Raw genomic sequence first — 21819 nt, 5'->3', positions numbered from 1 at the left:
ACAATTACAGTTCACAGACTACGGCATGAAAAACAACACACTCCATCAGGAATCACATCTACGTCTTTCCTCTTTACTCATTCAAATGAGAGTCCAACACACAAGTGTCAAGTAGGAGTACTGTCATTTTTTTTCCTTAGAAAAGGGTAAACATTTATTCTGGCAAATCTTTTACAATTCCAGGAAGTGACTTTGCTGCCACAATGGTAACATTTAATTGCTTTATAGACCATTGAATTGCTGTTCATGTATTTTGATATATTTTGACAACAAAAGTTTTTTGAGGGTATCTTATGTGGAACAAGAAAATAAAGAAGATTCAAAGCTTTTAGGGCTAAACACCAGAAGGATGGAGTTTCCACAGAAATAAGAAAAGCAATAACATAGAAGTGTGTGTGTGTGTGTGTGTGTGTGTGTGTGTGTGTGTGTGTGTGAATAGTACTGAAAGTCAGTTTTATTCAGGAACAACCCAGAGGCTAGTGTGGGTAATTTAGAGATGTCTATTAGACTTCAAATGGAGAAACTGATTTGGAAGTTATATAAAGCGTGGAACTTAGGAAAGAAATATGAGATACAGAGGTAAATTTTGAAGTTATAGATTATTAATAACACTCAATATCATGACACTGAAGAGGATTACCAAGGAAGGCAATGTCGCTAGAGATAACAAAAGGACCCAGCACTGAGTCTTGGGTGCATTTAAAAATCTAGTCGAAGAATCAGGACTAGTCAGGGCTATTATAGAAGTTTGAAAAAATCCAAAATATTATGGCATCCTGAACACCAAAAAAAAAAAAAAAAGTGGAGGACATGGAAGAGTGGTGGACCATATCTAATGATACTGGTAGGTCAAAATGAAAATAAGAAAACTCAGTAGTGCTATGCATCAATGAGTCAAGACAACATTAGAAAAAAAAACTTTAGTGAAGTGACGAAATTGAAAATCTGTATAGACCTCGTGAAGAAATCAAGAGGGAAATTAGAAGCTAGAGGTTCAATTAATACTTTGGGAACTTTCATACAAAAGCACGAGAGAAATAGAAAAGGCATTCAAAGAGGAAGCAAGATCATATGGGATTTTAAAATTGCACTTTTATTTAGAATGCAAAATATAATGTGTTTTTATGGTGATGGGAAATGACCAATAAAAATGAAAAAAAATTAGTTGGAGTAAGATTCTTGAATGGGAGGCTAATATGGGTTCTGCTTAATACAAATGGTGGTGTACTATGAAATTATACAGGAGCATGGATCATGAATAAGTGGATAAGTGAAATGTGGGCTTGGAGTGGTGGGTAGATTTGGAACTCTTTTATGTGGAAGCCTTTTTAAACTCATCCTCTAGTTGTTTATATTTTCTAAGTGAAGTAGAAAGTAAGTTATCAGTGAAAGTGTGAGGATGGGAGAAGTTGCTGGTATTAGGAGATACTGAGTAGTTTATGACCTGAATGTGTTTGCTAGGCATCATTAAAATCCCATTTGAGATGCAGCGTAATAATACATGTAAAGTGAGACCATATTGCATGGTCATGCTCAGCTGCCCCAATGCAGTTTCAGAAAAAGAAAAGGTTTGGTTTTAATCCTGGTGGATGCTTAGATTATTACATCAAATGACAGAGCCAGGTGGGTCTAAATTATGTCATCATAGAAATCTAACTTAGGCCAAGGGGGAAAAGAGGACACTAAAGTCATTATTCAACAAATGTTTCCTCATGCCTGTAATCCTAGTATTTGGGAGTCTGAGAAAAGAAGATAGCAGTTTGAAGCTAGCCTCAGCAACTTACACGACCGTATTTCAAAATAAATAATAAAATAGAGTTAGAGGGTTTAAATCAGAGGCCGATTGTCTCTGAGTTTAATCCTCAGTAACACACACACACACACACACACACACACACACACACACATTAACAATGTTTTAATAGTCACTTATGCATGGTGCTCAGTCATGTGTAGAATTTTTGAACAAAGCAGACATGTTCCCACCCACAATGGAGTCTGCATCTCAGACAGACAAATGAACAACAGTAAAACAGCCCACTATTTTAATTTATAATTTGATAAATATTATTGAGGGAAAAAGCTGTGTGCTGGTATAGAAAATGAATCTGCATATAGCATGTGTGTGTGTGTGTGTGTGTGTGTGTGTGTGTGTGTGTGTGTGAGTGTGTTTATTGTTTGAGACATTAACTTAGGTAAGGCAGAGGTAAAACTTCTCTAAGAAGGTGAGATGCAGTCTCAGACCTTACTTATCAAGTATGCAAAGGACTTAGTATTAGGGGAATATACTTGGGACATATGCTTGGGTATGTCAGCAGAAGGCAGGAAAAAGGCTTTTAGTATACTGATTTGAATGAAGAGAGAACAGTGTTGTACTGAAGCATGAAAAACACCAGGATATTACAGAAAGAGTGTGGAAAGAAATTAGGAACAAGCATGAGGACAGAAATAATTTCCAATGTACTCAATCCCATGTTACTTTCCTATTGTTTAATGTTCAGATATGGCAGGGTCATTAATAAATATAATACTTCAACTTAGACTTATAAGTTTTTATTTCCTTCCAGAATTGCATTGTAGCACTTCTACCTGGTAGTAATATTCTCCCTTCTCTAGAGCTATGGCTCTCCCCTGAACACTGCTCTATAGACCATGAATCTGTGGTTTGTTCTCTAGAATAATTGCACACATTAATCTATCCTAATACATAAATTATTTCTAATGGCCCTGGGCATTACCTCTCCCCAAGAGCATTTACATTTTAACAGATATTTTCTAGTGACACAAAGAAGTGTCTCTATTAGTGTACATTTTACATGTTCAGCAGGCCATTTTAGTGTGATTCAAACCACACTGTTTCACTAAATTCCATAGCTTACAATGTTAGTATTCCAATGAAAATACTGAGAAATATATACTTAATTTGTCCCATGCTGGTCTAATCCCACTGATATTTTTCAAACGTAGGCATGCAATACACTTTGGCCAGAAGGTTTTTGGCAGATGACCTGTTCATATTGTTGATAGACTTTGCCTCTTATGTGAGTCCCTGGTATTCTCAAGCTTCTCAAATCCTTCAGGAAGACTGCACTATATATGGTGCTTTATTCTTTTCCTGCAGAGCTTGTTACAATCCTTACCAATTGCTCAGAAAGAATATAAATCTTTCAGATGAGCATATTATGCAGCATTCATGGCTTGTAAGTGAAATTGAGGTCTAAAGCACTAAAAGAGGAAATGCATTTACAGTTGAGTCAGTTACAAGATCATTTGCTCCTTGAAAATAGGATATGTAAGTATATCTGGTAACTTTGTGGTTTTATGAATTTCTGGCCGCTGTGAGAATCAAATAGATGTGTGGACAAATGGAATAATAAGTTATAACTGATTACTGGGTTGTTAAAATTGTTTTCTTTTCTTCAGGAAAAGCAACCTGAGGAAAAATTAAATAGGTCTACAAGGCCAGCTTAACTAAACTGTGTGCTGTATTAATATAATGATCTTATGTTATCTTAATACAATGAAAAAGAAAAAGGACAATTGCATTCCAGATAAAAAGGTACAATCAACTCTTACAGATAATGAACTAAAGATAGTCAAAGAAGCCCAAAGAGAAAAGAATCATTGCCTATTTTTGTGCACCACTGACTCCTGTGCCTTGTACAATGACTGGAACATCTGAATAAATAAGCATTAAATAAAGAGAAAGAACCAGAAGAGCATACATACCAAAAGAGAAATCAGAATAAATAGCAATTGCCATTAGCATCATGTTTTTAATTTTTTCAAAAATTTCTGGTTATCCTTCATGTCAAGAAATGTGTATACACACACACACACACACACACACACACACACACACACACATATATATATATATATATATATATATATATATAGAGAGAGAGAGAGAGAGAGAGAGAGATAGAGAGAGAGAGAGAAAGAGAGAGAGAGAAAGACAGAGACAGAGACAGAGACAGAGACAAAGAGACAGAGAGAGAACCATGACCAGCATAATCAGGAAATCTTCTGTTTTTACCTCCCATCAAAAAACAAAACAAAGAATGCCTAGCCCTAATTAACCTGATGTTCCCTAATACACTTCTTATCCCCATAGAATTCTGTTTCTTTTTACCACCATATACACAATACAATGCCACTGTACTGACATTTTTCAGTAAGAGCTCTTCAACAAATTAATGAATGGTTGGTGGATAAAACCCCATTATATCTATAGCTAAATTGTTGTGGTTTTATATTTGGAAAAACATATTTCTTACTTTTTATGTCAAGTAAAATATACTTGAGTTTCAGCTCTCCAGAATCTTGGGCTTTTCTATTTCATGAACTCATTGCATGATTTTAATTATTTCTTTATCTTTCAATTATTTCAATTATTGTCTCAATTATTTATTTATCTCCCTACTTGTCTGGAATAAGTGCTTTGAAGGAACTGACTGTTTTTGATCTCTTTCAATGCCTGTTTAATATTAATAAATATACCAGGACACTGAGACATAATCATTAATTATGTACATGACTTAATCAAAGTTAAGATACTCTATAACTGCAAAGAGACACAAATATTTCAGGTCTTAGACTTATCCATTCAGTGCCAAATATCTTATAAATGGTAAGCTAGTTGAGACTATATCTCATTATCATTTAAATATGTTTATCAAGTAAGCTGAACTGGTTTTCTGTGTTCACATGCTTGTTCTAATGTAATTATCAATAAAATGAACATCCCAGACATGATGGCTGCAAGCTTGTAATCCCCTTGCTTGGGAGGCAGAGACACGAGGATCACATAGGTTCAAAGCCAGCCTTGCTGGCTTAAGAGACCCTGTTTCCAAATAAAAATATAAAAATAGGTCTGGGAGTGTACCCTGGAGGTAGAAGGGTTTCCAGGAACCCTAGTACCACCAAATAATAATAGTAATAATAATAATAATAATAATAATAATAATAATAAACAAAATATTCGAACATATGAAGCTTTCACTAAACAATAATTTAGACCTAAATTCATTGTCTACAAATAAGAAACTGATATTTATATTTTATTCCTGATTTTAAGTAAATAAAGATATTTTGATTAAAATTTTCACTGTCATAGTCTAAAATAACTCACCATACAACTTAAAGGAAGTAAGATTTATTTGCTCACAATTCTAGAGATTTCAGAGGTTCAGTGGATATGAGGTTGAGTCTGTGGTGGTCATAGCATGGCAGTTGAAAGCATAGAGGGAGAAAGCAGGGCTCTGCTTTCACATCATGAAGGCTAGAGGCCAAAGCCTGATCTGGGGATGAGGTGTCATATATAATTCCTAGGACCACACCCACTGGGATCCACCTTCTCCAGCAACCAGGCCCTGCCTCCAACATGGCTGCCTATTCTCTTTGAGGTCTTGAGGGGCATTATAAATCTAACTCATTACAGGTGCTAACTCATTACAGGTGCTCCTCTTCTGTTGTAACACATATTCTATTGATTTTACATTTATATTCAATTAGAATTATGTAAATAAGACTTTTAACTTAGAGCAAGTTATAATGAAACTAAAAGGGTATATCACAAGAAGAAGCAATTCTAGGTCATTTTCTCAAATCTCTTTAAGGAGTCAAGATTTCTCTGAAAAGATTCCTCAAAGAAAGACTTAAACTTCTAGAAGAGTTGGCAAGACTTTTTTGGCTTTTAAGAAAATAAAAGAACTTTGATTCTAGTCCAACTGTGAAAACATCTTAGAAGACTACTGAACTGCTTCTGTATCCTTTCAAACTCTTTTCAAGGCAGCAGATGTCTGCTTTCCTAAAGCAATAACTAACTTCTATGAAATTAAAAATATTTGTATATTTGTCTTTACAACTCTTTCTGATTTAAAAATATTTTTGGGTCTTGAATCATGCTAATGTATTCTCTTTTTCCATAATGGGGTTGAACCCCATGTTATAAGGATATAACTCAGAGGATAGCATGCTACCTCTGAGCTATGTCCTCAGCCCTTTTTTTTTATTCTATACCTTGAAACAGGGTTCCACCAAGTTGCTGAGGGCCTCACTACATACCTGAGCTGGCCCTGACTCTGCGATCCTCCTATCTAGGTCTCACAAGTACTGGGGGTTAGAAGCATGCACCACCATGCCCAGCCTAATCTTCTATTTATGAAGGGTGAGCAGGGTGCTCAGAAAAGAATAGGCATTTAAATTTTTGCCAGGTGAATGGCATGCAATGATCATAACTAATAAATATTAATAAAATATGGAATATATATATATATATATATATATATATATATATATATATATATATATAGCCATGAAACATTAGATGCCAATCATTGGTAAAAAATGTAGCTTATTTTTCCATAATAATTTGCTATGGAAAAATCAAACTCTATATACCATAATATTTAAGACTTAGAGAGGTTCCACCTTAAAGATTAAGTTAACACTGGAATTTACCCATAATTGGCACCATGGTAAGGAGCATAATTAAATTTTTGCATGATGTTTTCTCCCATTGAAGAAATTGAATCAATACATTTAAATATCCCCACCATAAATATTCTTGGTACATTTTCAAAAACTGCAATCATTGGTCACTAACTGAAACTGTTGCCAATGTATAAGAAAAAATCTTTCTTTTAAAGATCAATATTCAATAATATCCTGAATTCTTGCTATAAAAAAACTAAGATTTCATATTTGAGGAAGATTTGAATGCAAGATTATTCTAAGTTGAAGATGATGGAGAAAATTAAAATTACAATTTTCTAAAATATTTCAGAGAGCCGGGTGTGGTGGTGCATGCTTGTAAACCCAGCATTTGGGAGGCGACTGGAGGATCATGGTTCATGGACAGCCTCAGCTACTTAGTAAGTCCCTTCCTAACTCAGTGAGACCTATTTCAAAAATAAAAAAGACTAAAAAAAGTTAAAATATTTCAGGGAAGTATATTTTAAAAATTCCAATCAACAGAATAAAAAACAGATCTGGACAGAGGTAAAAATAAAAGTTAAATTTACTATCTCCATTGTTAAGTAAGTATTCTTGATAGGTGTTATTTTTCTCCAATATGTAAGACTTTCAAAATGTACTAACATGTGAATTTCCTCTTGAGGAGTCATTATGTCAGCCAGACCCAGTTATAGTTATGACGCCAGATGCAGGTGAAAAGTAAATTATTTGAGATTTTCACCTTCCCCATGCATGATATTAGTGGAAGATTGTTAATTAATATTCCCATCAGATAAGACAAGAATTGAGATGATGGGAAAATAAAATTAAAAGTGACAAACCACTCTGTATTTCTCTTTTCAACCTTTTTCTTTAAAGCTATTTTATTAACAGTATGAAAGAAATATAATTTCAGCTATTTGTTAGTAGTGAGTGTCCAGTTATCTTTTTCTCAAATGAGGGATATGCCTTATGGGTATCAAAAAAGGGTCATCATCACATGCTTATTATTTCTTCATCTTGAACGAACTATTCATAATTTATCCACATACACTGTACACTGCCCTATTCAAGCCATTAGAGAAGAAAGCCTGGACGCCAGTTTTAGAGACACCAATACATATAAAATTTAAATCATGGTGATAAACAGTATACAACCGAATGAATTTCTGGCTTAATAAATGGTCAGTGATTCAAAGCTTATGCCCAGAGATTTATCCTCTTTTGTAACTCAGTAGGTGGTATGTGAGATAAAGCTACCAGCTCCCCACAATGAATATATTTAGAAATCAGGCTTAGAATATTATCAAACAAGAGTTTCAGTTAATAACTTCCAAAACTTTAAGAAGTGATTATTCTCAGAAACAAAAGCCAACTTCTTGAAGAAGTCCTTCCTGGTCAATAATATCCCAATTGATTACAGTTAAATCTTATTAATTCAGTTCACCTAATGAGAGGGTCTTAATGAATTAACAGACATTTAAAAATTAGTAGTTTGTCCATTTCAGCAACAGTAATCAAGGAAATACCTTGTAAGCTCTTCAGGAAGGGACACAGGAACTTTATAAAATAATATTTTATATATTAGGTAGGACTTGAATTAAAATTCCTCGATGACTGGATAGAAGCTATAATATTTTACCCATGATGGGATGAGGACAGGATATATTAAAATTGAGAAAATAAATGATAGCATTCATGGGAATAGTAAAAACAGCTCATTCTCCAGACAAGCAGTCAGCCATTAGGCACCCAGCTGCCACTTGCTTCCTTTACTGATAAATAACTTTTGATGTGTTTTTAATGTTAATGTTTTTCCAATAAAAAAATTAGTATTGTTTCTTCTGCTTGTGCATTTTCAACTCATTTTTAAAGTAGCTTTTTTTTTTTTAGTTACTGGGGATTGAACCCAAGGACATTCTACCTCTGAGCTATACTCCCAGCCTTATTTTTTATACTTTATTTTGAAAAAATAGGGTCTCTCTAAGTTGTAGAGGCCTCACTAAGTAGCTGAGGCTGGCCACCAGCATGTGATCCTCCTGTTTCAGCCTCCCAAGTACTGGGATTATAAGCATCAAACACCATGCCTGGTTTAAAGTAGCTTCTTGAATAAGTAAAGCAACATTTTAACTTTTCTTTCAATTACCTGTTTTGGATGAGGGAAGTGACTTTTTACTCAATGTAATAGTGGTGTTTTTTTTTCTTTTTGATATATTTTCTTTTTTCTTTTTTAATTTTTGTATTTCTTAGTACATTGTAAGCATACATCATCATGATGTATAGAATAGTAGAGGCATCCATACACACATCGCTCATTTAGCCCTTTTCCATTTCCCATCCTACTTTCTCCCCTTCTTCCTCTTTCTAATGTTTGGCTTAGTGACTGACTTTGATATGTTTGTGAATGTACATCATGTGCGTTAGGGTTATTTTCTCTTCCCCTCTCCCATCAACCTCAGGTCACCTTCTTTACTCATTTCAGGTTTCTCCTTTTTTGTTTCTCCTATGTCCCATTTTTCCCCTAGCTTCTGCATATTAGGAATAACACTTAAATATTTTTGTGATTGGCTAATATCACTTAATATAATGCTTTTTAAAGTGTCTGGTGTGATGGCGCACACTTGTAATCCTCGGGCTTGGGAGGCGGAGACAGGAGGATCTCGCAGGTTTGTAGCCAGCCTCGCTGGCTTAGGAGACCCTGTTTCCAATAAAAAATATAAAAAAATAGGTCTGGGAGTGCAGCCCAGAGATAGAAGGGTTTCCAGGAACCCCAGTACCACACAAACACACACACACACACTAAATAAAAAAATAAATTATATATAATATACAATTTCCAAGTACTAAGATTACTTTAAAGATTATATTGCTATACTATATAATAACAGAAAAATACTATATAACAGGGATTAAGCATGGTTGGATTTGGGGCTTTCACACTATTTTGAATATTTAGGGCTCAGTTTCCTCGTCTGTAAGATGATGATGTTAGATAAAAATGAAAAAAAAATGTCTAGATCTAAAGACCTTTTCAAGGGCACCATTAACATGGTTAACTCATTCTGCTACAGAAAATTCAAAGACTGATAAAAGGAAGAAAATTTCCAAAGACATCTACAGTAACATCAGTTATATTAGCCAGAGCTCAATTTTTCAAATTGGTTTCCTTTAATATCCATTAAAGGAACCTGAGATCAACTTAACAGACTTCAGCCATCATTTACCAGAATAAACAGGCTAGATTAAGAATATTGGAGAATATGGCAAGAAGTAAGAAAATGTACTCTCTCTCTTCAGTTTTTATTGTGGTAACTTACATAATATATTAATATATTATGTAATATGTATTATATAACTTACATAAAGTATATATGTGTATATATTTATGTGTTCTAAGTAATAATATAAATTACATTTTTATTCTGCATCAACAACAATATCCATGAGCCAATTATTTACAGTGTCTTTATATGAACTAAAAGAAGAAATAAACTTTTACTTACCTATCGTGGGGTCATGATAATCAGGGAATTGGTGACTAATAAACTGCATTGTCATTGCTGAAAGAAACAATAAATTTAATTTAGTAAAAGTTCATTGATTCATCAAAAATTTATTCACAAATCTTTTAGTGAATTCTGGTAAAAAAAAACTTATTTTCATGAGCTACAAATTTAATTATACAATGTGAACTACAAGATGATAATAACAAGACAAATTTCTTTTTCATGAAGATTTAAAGGAGTTTATTAGAAAGATAGAAATATAGAAAATAGAAATACAGCCCCATGACAAAATGGCATGGGGGGGTGACTTGAAATGAATACACCCTAACAAGACAAATTTCTACAGAAAAAAGTGTCAAATAATAACCAGATTCTTTTCTGAATTGAGTATGTTGGAATTTCAAGTGTACTTCAATAAAAATGGCATTGGAATAAAAATAAAGACGTTCTTAATATCATGAAGATATAAATTAACTGTAGAGACTCTTTTGTCTTGCTCTAGTTAAACATTTAATAAGAAACATCAAGATCTTTTCACTAAAATTTGGATATTTTCTGAGACTTATGTTTCTCATTTTAAGAATAAGAATATAATCTCCAAGGTTCCTTAATGCTAATTAACTATAACTATAATACTTTGACTATATTATTTTTACTGGTGTATTGTAGTCATACATGTTGATGGGGTACAAGATGGTAAAGACATACATGAACACATCATTCATTTAACCCTTCTCCATTTCCCACCCCATTCCATCCCCCTCCCTCCTTCTCATGTTTACTGATTAACTTTGATATGTTGTGAATGTACATCATGTACATTAAGGAACTTTCCCTCCCCCACATTCCTCTCAGGTCACCTTATTTATTCATCTATGTTTTCTTGATTATTTTATTTTTTTCCATCATGAACTTTAAAGAAAACATTATTTTGGTCACTTTGATTTTGCCTAATTCATGTTGCTATTTTATAACAGTTTTTGTAATTTTAAATTATTCAGGTTCTTTCAAAACCATTAAGATTATAAAACATTTGCAATGCTTTTACTTTTGAGAATTTCCTTATACAAACTTCCATTATGAGACAAAAGGAATTCTGGGGTAGAACAACAAATTTAAAAACACACATAATAACTCTCTTTTCCTTTTATTTCACTTCTGAATACACATGTGTTGACAAAGATTCTCTTTTTAAGCAAACATTAGTCAAAATCCTCTGAGCCTTTCTTAAGTAGGCTTCAATTTTCACAGTATCCTTGGCTGGGCCTGCATAGCTAAGCTATAGCAAGAATCCTACTAATTCAGTTTAGAGGAAATCATGTCTGTTCACCCTGGTCTACCTTTAGCAAGAATCCTATTAAAATGGCTTAACAAGAATCCTCCTAACCCTTATGTCTCCTTTTAGTAGTTTTCTTCTTCAAATGCACCATTTTTTCACTTTTCCACCCTTACCCCTGGCCTATAAATCCCCAGTAGTCCTTGTTATATTAATAACTGAACCTAATTCTATACTTAAATCTCTTTTCTTCTCTTGTAATAATTACTGAACAAAATCAGTCTTTACTGCCTTATCTATTGTCTAGCTATGGTTATTTTTAACTTTACCAAATGTTTAGCAGAGGGAACACTCAGATTTTATAAACATATAAGAGAAACTTGTCTAACCCTGCTGAGAAATTCAAAGAGACAGATTCTGACCTAGTGGAAAAGGATATCTGTATACATTTTAACTTTTTTTATTTGCATCAACAATGTCTCATCATAAAGCATTAATTTGACAGCTTTGGAAATATTTTTGGATATAAATCAACCTTCTTCACAGCCTTAGGAGTTCAAGTATTTTAGGAAAAGAAAGGCAACATGTTTATCAAATGACAATAAGAAGCATATAAAATGTTTTCTCTTGAGTTTTTTTAGTAATTAATTTTTAATAACATGTATTAATTTTACAAATTAGTGGGCATCACTGTGACCTTTCTCTACATGCATATATCTCCTGAGCTTTAAAATGGCAGTTGACTGTGTCTCTGTCAGAAGCAGGGATTTGCCGAATTTGAACACAAGACACAGGTCTGGCTTCATTTTGAGCAATTAGCTTGACTAGTCAGTCATATCAACTTAGATTCAGTTTAAATTTAAAACTAAAATGAGCATATTCTTACTCTATCTTACTCAAGACAGAGAGATACATACCTGTTCACAAATTTAAATAATATTCTCAACTTTTATCTGATGATACTCAATTATTTAGTCTAAAATATTGACCATGTCTTTAGGTCTTTCCCCTCTTATAGTCTCCATTCAAATATCATAATTTTTAAAATTTAAACTTCAAAATACCTTCATTACCCTGTTCAGAATCTTATATTTCTTCTAAAAGTCTGTGTTGGATTATACTCAAACCTGTTTTCTCTGTAAAAATTTTCTTCTTTCTATGACTACCCCAATCTGAACATGCCCAATCTCATCTGTAAATATTTCTTTTCTCCTATTAGATTTTTCAAAATGGTACCTGATATATCACAAAAGTCATTTCACTCACATGTCAACAGCTATTACTTTAAAGAACATAATCTTTAACATGACATGCAAGTATATAGGTCTTTCATGAACCACATTCATCTTACTTTTCAGTCAGAAATATCAGACTGATATCCAAAGTACAGACTTACTGAAATACTTTGCACCCGTGAGCAAGCTTCTATTCTGTGGCTGAGAATGGGCTTCATGTTTTTGTTTCTGTTGTCATACTGACCAATCTCATATTCTTGGCCAACATTTAGTCAGGTTTCTTTTAATCTTCTTCTCACCTAGTCCTCTCCTTTGGGGCTTCTATGTTCATCTTTTTGATAACTGAGTCTAAGCAAGAATACTCCATTTTTCTTGGTTCAGAGAGCAAAGTAGCCCCACCCTTATATTACCCACTCTCTATATACGATTACATTCATTATTCTCCAATAATCTCCATGCAATATTTGATCATCCAAGCCTGCCTTTAGAAATAACCCCATTAAACCTACTTAAACAGCATCCTCCTTAATCCTCCCTAATATTTCCTCTTAGTAATGTTCCATTAATGGGCTGCTATATTACATATTGGCTATGAATATCTTGAACTTCTTTCTGTGTTTGGAATCAAATCCTGTTCTGTACTTAGGTACTTATTCCTCTCTTCCAAGTTCCAGAATAATATATACTTTTCTGGTTTAACCAAAATCTAGCTCTGGTTTACTTTAATAATGGTCAATATCTCTGCTTAAACCTGACACCAAGACCAGCATGGTGACATGTGCTTGCAATCCCAGTAATTGGGAGGCTGAGATAGAAGGATGCACATTCAAGGACAGTGTTGAGGAACTTAGGGAAACCCTGATTAAAAATAAAAATATAAAAAGTATTTGAAGTGTACCTCAGTGGTAGAATATCTTTGGTTTCAATTTCTAGTACCATAAGTAAAAACAAAAAGTCACACATATTTAATACTTCGTCTATGGGCACCAATATGACTTCTAATGCTACTAGAAAACATATGCATAGTTGTGAGACAAGATAATCACCATGCCTTTGGGAAGACACTGAAGAAATTTAGAACAAAATTAAGAAATGGATATATAGGCATTTTAAGAACTAATAGCTACATTTGCATATTAGGCTCAAAAATCACAGAAACAGCATCAAAAATAAGTATGTGATCAAAGACTTACCCATCTCAGTTATTTAGAAGAACACAGCATATATTTGGATGATTGAGTTTGTGCTTTAATGGAAACCTGCTGCTTGTAAGATAATCGAAAAAAAAAAAAACCTCAATTCTTTATTTCTTCAACCTACCACTGAGACAGAACCCAAGGGAAGGAATCCAGCTGAGCTTTGTTTCAAATTTTCAAAAGACAATTTTTAGAAAGATTGATTTCTAAAAGTTTCTTTGGTGTTTTACAACCTGGATATCTTTTGAGACATTTAAAAGTCATTTCCTTTTAGAGAAATAACATATAAAACAAACTTTTCTCTCTTTTTTTAAATTGCTGCATTATAATCATTTGTGTTGATGTTCAGACTGCTAGAAACATATATGCACACAGTACTCAGTAAGCCCCCTCCCAACTCCCACTTCACTCTCTCACGCTCCCTATATACAATTTTGAGATTGGCATTGATAATTTTTTATATGAACATCATGTCTCAAGTCTTCTTCCTTCTAACTCCTCGTTCCTTTAGGGTCCATGTATCAATCCACTAAGGTTAACTCTGTTTTGTCTAGAGTCTGGATTCCAATTTCTCCCTGACTTCTACATATGAGAGAAAAACATTTGAAATGTAATTTTTGTAACTGAATAATCTCAATTAGCATAATGTTATTTAGCTCCATCCATTATTGCTGCAAAGACATAATCTTTTTTCTTTATGGTTGAGGAAAATTCTGCATTTAACCCATAATACTGTAATATATTTGTTTTTTGTGGACAACTAGGCTGGTTCCATAATTTGGCCATTATAAAGTGTGCTGCTATGTAAGGTATGCAAAGATGCATACCTTACTATAGTAGTCTGGTTTTAAACCTGTTGGGTAGATACACAGCAGTGGTATGTCTGGGTCATATGGCAGTCCCAATCCCATTCTTTTGAGGAATATTCACACTGATCTCCTAATTCTTTATCAGATATTCCTGTGATGGAGGATTAATATCTGGTATCTACAAATGATTTACGATACTTAATGCTAAACAAACAAATAACCCAATAAAAGTGGGAAAATGAACTAAATAGACATTTCACAGAAAAAATGCAAATGGCCAAAAATATAAGAAAAAATGATCAACATCATTAGAAGTCAGCACTGCAAATCAAACTACACTGAGATGTCACACAACCCCAGTTATCAAAAATAAAAAAGAATAATAATTGCTGGTGATGGTGAAGATGTGGAGAAAGAACTCTGATATATTGTTAATGTGATTGAATTATTTTACAAGTGCATTGTAGTCATACATCTTAATGGGGTACAAGACGGTAGAGGCATACATGCACACATCACTCATTTAGCTTTTCCTTAATTCCCGCCCCATTCCCCCCTGATCCTTCCTTCTCATGTTTGGCTTACTGATTGACTTCGGTATGTTTGTGAATGTACATCATGTACATTAGGAAATTTCTCTCTTCCTTCCTCCCATCCCCCTCAGTTAGGTCACCTTATTTGCTTATCTATGGTTTCTTCTTTGTGTTGAGTTCCTCCTCTGATCCTTCTTAGCCCTAGCTTCCTCATATTAGAGACAGCATCTGAGGTTTTACTTTTTGCGCCTAAATAATTTCACTTAGCAATTTAAAATCAACCATTTTTTGATACTGTCTTTGAAATACTTATGTGGAAGAGCAATATATAAAGGTCAGATCTCTTCAGACTTTGAAAGGCTACCCTTCTGTTAAATAAAATAATATGTTTATAAAGAAAACTTTTACTGGTGACATAAATGCACAGTGTATATAAACATTTTTTTCTATCTGATTATCCCATTTCTGCCCAGGAGGGATCATTTAGCAGAAAGAAGATATTGGGAGCCTGACACTTGCCCAGACTTTCAGAAGGCATTTTTTACTGAGAGACTACATGGGAAACAAGAAAACCCCTCCCCTCAACCATCTGCAGGCTTCTGTCACCTTACTTTTTCATTCCCAGAGCTCGTGCCACTTTCTTTGTCTAGCTCTATGTCTACTTACCCTTCCTTCCTTCCTTCCTTCCTTCCTTCCTTCCTTCCTTCCTTCCTTCCTTCCTTCCTTCCTCCCCTCCCTCTACCCCCATCACTCTCCTCTCCTCTCCTCTCCCCTCCCCTCCACTTCTCCCTTTCTCTCTCTCTCTCTCTCTCTCTCTCTCTCTCTCTCTCTCTCCTCTCTCTCTCTCTCATTCTCACTTTCTCTTTTTCTTCTTTTTTAAAAAATTTTGTACTGGAAATTGAACCCATGGCATTATATATGTGAGCCACACCTCCTACCCTATTTATATTTATTTATTTTTTTTATTTTGAAACAAGTTATCACTAAGTTTTTCCATGGATTTCACCAAGTTGATGAGACTGAACTCTAACCTGTGAGCCTTCTATCGCAACCTCTCAAGTACTGGACAATCCCAATACTCTAAGCATATGAGATTATGGTGGTGGGACACCATATTCTAAATATCATTTAAATCTTCTACTTTGTGTGGGACTACCATGTGTTCCTGCATGTAAGTAAATTTTTTTGATGTTTTTCTCTTAATATATATTGCATATTGTTAATTTAGTTCATAGATTAAAATTGTTAAAATTAAAAATGGAAAAGACTAAATTTCTCTGCACTAAGTGCTATGATGAAGCTAAGCAATCTGATAATGCCTATCAGTCATACTGAAGGATACTTTTATTTATAATATATTGGTTTTCATTTTCAAATATTTGGAATTCTATGTTTTCTCACTAAACAGCTATTCTGTGAAGAAGTCAGATATCACACCTCTTCTTCATCTTACACTTTTTAATTGTATTGAGTTTAACATTTTAATACATTAATTCTGAGTCTAATAAAAGTAAAGTTCTAGTCTATCAAAGTAATGTTATGTGCATATATGATTGTGTCACTATGAATCTCACAATCATGTATAATTAATTATACTATACCAATTAAAATTTTAAAAATCCCTATAGAAACTTAAATAAAATGTTAATATAGTTAGGAATCAATTGGTCCCAATAAAAGCACTTAGCCTAGGTAATACCAGCATATTTCAACTTTTTTTTTTAGTGGTACTGGGGTTCCTGAAAACCCTTCTACCCTTGGGCTACACTTATATACACCTATTTTTTGTATTTTTATTTGGAAACAGGGTTTCTGAGCCTGTGTGAACCTCATTTATCTGCCTCCCAAGCGCGGGGATTACAAGTGTGTGCCACCACACCTAGCTATATATCAACTTTTTGATTAGAAATTTAAGACATTCATGAACAGTATAATTTGGGAGCATATGAGAACCTCAACTCATATTCACTTTTTAGGATTTTTTTTGTGTGTGTGTGTGTGTTTGTGTGTGTGTTGCTAGAGATTGAACCCAGGGTCATTCTACCCCTAAACTATATCCCCAGCTCATTTTATTTTTTTATTTGGAAATGGGATACCCCCGAGTTCCTGAGAGTCTCACTAAGATTCTGAGACTGGGTTCTAACCTGTGATTCTCCAGTCTCAGCCTCCCAAGTATTAGGATACAGGCATGTGCCACCATACCTGGCTAGGAATTTTCTAATATTCTGTTTAGATTTTTATGCCTTGCCATTTATATTTTTAAAATAAATTAGTCACTGGAAGAGTGATGCATACATTTTTTAACTTCTGAATGTAACCTAGTATAACGTATCAAGGTGACCTCAACATTGACTAACAAGTATGATAAATTGTACTTAGTCAAAATACATTACTCTTGAGTTATTTATTTTAATCATGCTGAGTTTCTTGAGCTCTCTGTATATTGCTCTCTGATGAGGTTCTTGATAGTTTCCTTTGCTTTACAGAAGCTCTTCAGTTTAATGCAATGCCACATATTGATCTGGCTTTGAGTTTCTTGTGCCTTTGGGGTTTTGTTGAAAAAGTATTTACCTGTGCCTATGTGTTGCAGTGTTGGACCTATGCCCTCTTCAAGGAAACTTAAGGTATCTAGTCTGATTTCCAAGTGTTTGATCAATCTTGAATTGATTCTTGTGCAGGGTAAAAAAGTGGGGGGGGTATTTCCATTTTTCTTTCTTTTTAAAATTTTTATTGGTTCATTGTAGTCATACAATGGAATACAAAATGGTGGGGACACAAATCACCTAATTAGTCTTACCCAATTCCCACCTCATTCCCTTCCCCTTCCTCCTTCTCATGTTTGGCATGGTGATATATATATATATATATATATATATATATATATATATATATATATATGACATATATGACATATATGACATATATGACATATATGACATATATGACATATATGACATATATGACATATATGACATATATGACATATATGATATATATATGATATATATGATAATATATATATGATATATATATGATAATATATATATGATATATATGATAATATATATATATATATATATATATATATATATATATATATATATATAGTGGTATAGTGGTATAGTGTTACTGGGGTTCCTGGAAACCCATCTCTCTTCTGGGGTACACTCCCAGAGCTATTTTTATATTTTTATTTGGAAACAGAGTCTCTTAATCCAGGGTAGCTGGCTTTGAACCTGTGCGATTCTCCTGTCTGCCTCCCAAGTGAGGAGATTACAAGCGTGAGCCACCACGCCTGGCATTGAAATTGATCTTTTTGTTAAAGTACATCATAAACATTAGAGAATTTTTCTCTTCCTCCCTCCCATCCCCTCAGTTAAGTCACTTTATTTGCTCATCTATGATTTCTTCTTCCTCATCTAGAGTTTCTCCTATGATCCATTTTCTCATATCTTTTACATATTAGGGAGAGAATACAATGTTTTCTTTTTTTGTAACTGACTAATCTCACTTAGCATAATGTCCTCCATTCCATTCATTTCTCTGTAAATAATATAGTTTTGTTTTCCTTTATGGATGAGTAAAATTCCATTGTGTATGTGTCCCATAAATTTGTAATCCATTCATTTGTTGATAGACATCTTGACTGGTGAATTATGCAGCTATGAAAATAGATATGCATGCATTAGGTTGGTAATTTGGTTCCCTTTCTTTTGGGTAGATAACCAGAAGTGGTATTGCTGGATCATATGGTAAGTACTTTCTCATTCTTCTGAGGATCCTCCATACAGTTTTTCAAAGTGGTTGCAGTAAGTTGCAATCCAACCAACAATGTATTAGAGTTCCTACTTCTTCACATCCCCCTCAGCATTTGTTGTTGTTTGTATTTTGAATGATTGCTATTCTGGTTGGAGTTAGGTGAGTCTCAGGGTAGTTTTGATTTGCATCTCTCTGATTGCTAATGATGTTGAGCATTTTTTCATGTATTTACTGGCCATTTGAATTATTTCTTTGAGAAATGTCTACTTAGTTCATTCACCAATTTAACACTTTCACTCAGAATATCCCACAAAAAAATAAAATACTTAGGAATAAACTTAAGCAAGGAGGTAAAAGACTTCTATAAAGACAATTATAAAACATTGAAAAATCAATGAAGACCTTAGAAGATAAAAAGATCTTCCATGTTCGTGGATAGGCAAAATAAATATCGTCAAAACGGCCATACTTCCAAAAGTGATCTACAGATTCAACACGATATACATTAAATTACCAAGATCATTCCTCACAGACATAAAAAAAATGTGTCCTTAAATTCATTTGGAACAACAAAAAACTCAGAATAGCCAACGTAGTTCTCAGCAACAAAAACCATGCAAGACAAATCACAATACCTGAATTTAAACTATACTACAAAGCCATAGTAATAAAAATAGCATGGTACTTCCACAAAAACAGATACATAGACCAATGGAGCAGAAGAGAAAACTCAGAAACAAAGCCACACACATTCAACTGATTTTTGACAAAGGAGCCGAAAACATACACTGAAAAAACGATAGCCTCTTCAACAAATGTTGTTGGCAAAACTGCTTAACCATATTAGAGAAAAGTGGAAATAAACCCTACTTTTTTACTATGCACAAGAATCAATTCAAGATGGATCAAAGACTTGGAAATTAGACCAGAGACCTTTAGGCTTCCTGAAGAGGGCATAAGTCTAACCTTGCAACATATAAGCACAGATAAAAGCTTTCTCAACAAGACCCCAAAGGCACAAGAAACTAAAAGGTGAATCAATATGTGGGATTGCATGAAACTGAAGAACTTCTGTACAGCAAAGAAAACTATCATCGACCGAGAACCAACAGAATGGGAGAAGATTTTTGCCACCTACTCCTCTGATAGAGGACTAATATCTAGAATATACAGAGAACTCAAGAAACTCAGCATATTTTCATTTTTCTATGTATGGTTAAATAGCTTTAACAACACCAGTTGTTGAAGAGGCTATTTTTTTTCCAGTGCATGTTTTTGGACCCTTTGTCAAAAATCAATTGAATGTAAGTATGTGGCTTTGTTTCTGAGTCTTCTATTCTGCTCCATTGGTCTATATATCTGTTTTTGTGGTAGTACCATGCTGTTTTTATTACTATGGCTTACCTGCTATGAGGCAAGAATGTATGTCAGGAGGTAAAGAAAATAGGTTTGGTAAAACCATAGTAGATTCTTACATATGGGGAAAGAATATTCAGATTAAATGTGAAAATTCAAGTTAAGGGAAATAAAATATCACACTCTTCCTTCCCAAAATAGTAATCACCCTCTGAAAGATTTACTTCAGACTTAATGTTGCTCCACATTTCACTAACTCCCAGGAGGTTCCTTCAACCTGCTAATTCTGAATACAGTGACTTTTGGGTTTTCCTGAATACCTCAAGGAAGTTAGGCAAGAAATCACACTTGTCTCAATTTATGTAGGTTGTAGCATTCTATATGCTGTAAAGTTATGCATAATTTGCTAGTTTTTAAAATGTAATTCTTTAGGTGTAAATATATATGAAATGATGAGTATAATTTTTTCAGGTCAATTATATGGTCATCATGAAAACTATGAAACAAGAAATAGTGACAGGATATTTGTACTATTCCACCCTTTTCCTTATGACATTTTGTCTTTTACTATAGTTATACAGAAAGAATATGTGTAGAGAAGAGATTTGATCATAATTGTTGAGTGATTCATTGTAATCTCAATAAAAATAGATATTAAAATATAAAGAATAACAGGTACACTTAAATAGTCCTTATTTTTTGTTTATTAAAATTACTGTTGGTAGTAGATGATACAGTAAGCAAAAACAATTCCCTATTATAGAAAGAAGCATTTACTAACAGTTAAATTGCAGTTACTATTAGAAAGTACTTGATGGATTTCACAGCAACAAAAACTTTTATTTTATTAGTAGGCATGCCATTAACACATTTTATACATTCCTTTTTTCCTAGAACTTAATAAAATATTCATCAAATATATAAAATAAACAATAATCTTAAATGTTCATAAAATAGTAGTGGCAAGAGATTAAAAATAATAATTTTAAAGAGAAATAATTTTGTTTGGATTCCCCCTTTTCATGGATATGTTTTGTATTTAAATTTTTATTTTATTATTCACATATTTCCATAATTTACTATTTCATTTTAAAGTTAAATTTGGGCCAACTGCTTCTTGTTTTGCATAATTCAGTATTAAACCATCAAATTTATCTCTCTGAAAAATCTGACAATATTATATATTATCCTTCTTAAAATGTCATTCGTATTTGGCCAGAGGCAGAGACTGTCAGTTACGAGGAAGAAAAATTATAAAAAGAAATAAGCTGTTTTCTACAAAATAGAAAACAAAGTGATTAAAGTACTTCATAAAATCACACCATTCATTATTATTTCTCATATCCTTATTCATTCTCTGAAAAAAATTTGATATTTATGGAAAGTACTAAACTGAAGCACTGCAGATAATAATATGGTCTTATAACACAGAGATAGAAGATGACAAATCACTGTTTTCTCTTTGAGATTGATGGTCTGTCAGTGAAACTGGAAAGATAAGATTGACTGGTCACTAAGGTTTAGAAACATTTCTCTCCTTTTCTTTCTTTTATTATCTCTCCATGGGACCTTTGAAGAGTTACTAAAACCCTCAGATTTTCTTGTCTACAAAAGGAGAGGAGAGAGAAAAGATAACTTAAAGTGGGATAATATCTGGAGCTTGATGGCTTTAATTCTGTTAAGCATTCCA

General features: G+C 33.4%; 1 protein-coding gene across 1 annotated transcript in view; it reads right to left on the bottom strand.

The window, feature by feature from the left end:
* The window catches only part of RIT2 (Ras like without CAAX 2), a gene marked incomplete at both ends in the record, with an annotated part of 409154 nt that overhangs the window by 315549 nt on the left and 71786 nt on the right, over positions 1-21819 (bottom strand). The window contains one exon of the mRNA XM_080714535.1: positions 9963-10019. Within this exon, the coding sequence (XP_080570661.1) occupies positions 9963-10019 (57 nt within the window). The remainder of the gene's footprint in view (positions 1-9962; positions 10020-21819) is intronic.

Source organism: Muscardinus avellanarius (genome assembly GCF_963383645.1).
Source record: "Muscardinus avellanarius genome assembly, chromosome: 17".
In the NCBI taxonomy this organism is placed as follows: domain Eukaryota; kingdom Metazoa; phylum Chordata; class Mammalia; order Rodentia; family Gliridae; genus Muscardinus; species Muscardinus avellanarius.
This window is presented reverse-complemented; position numbering and strand designations above follow the sequence as displayed.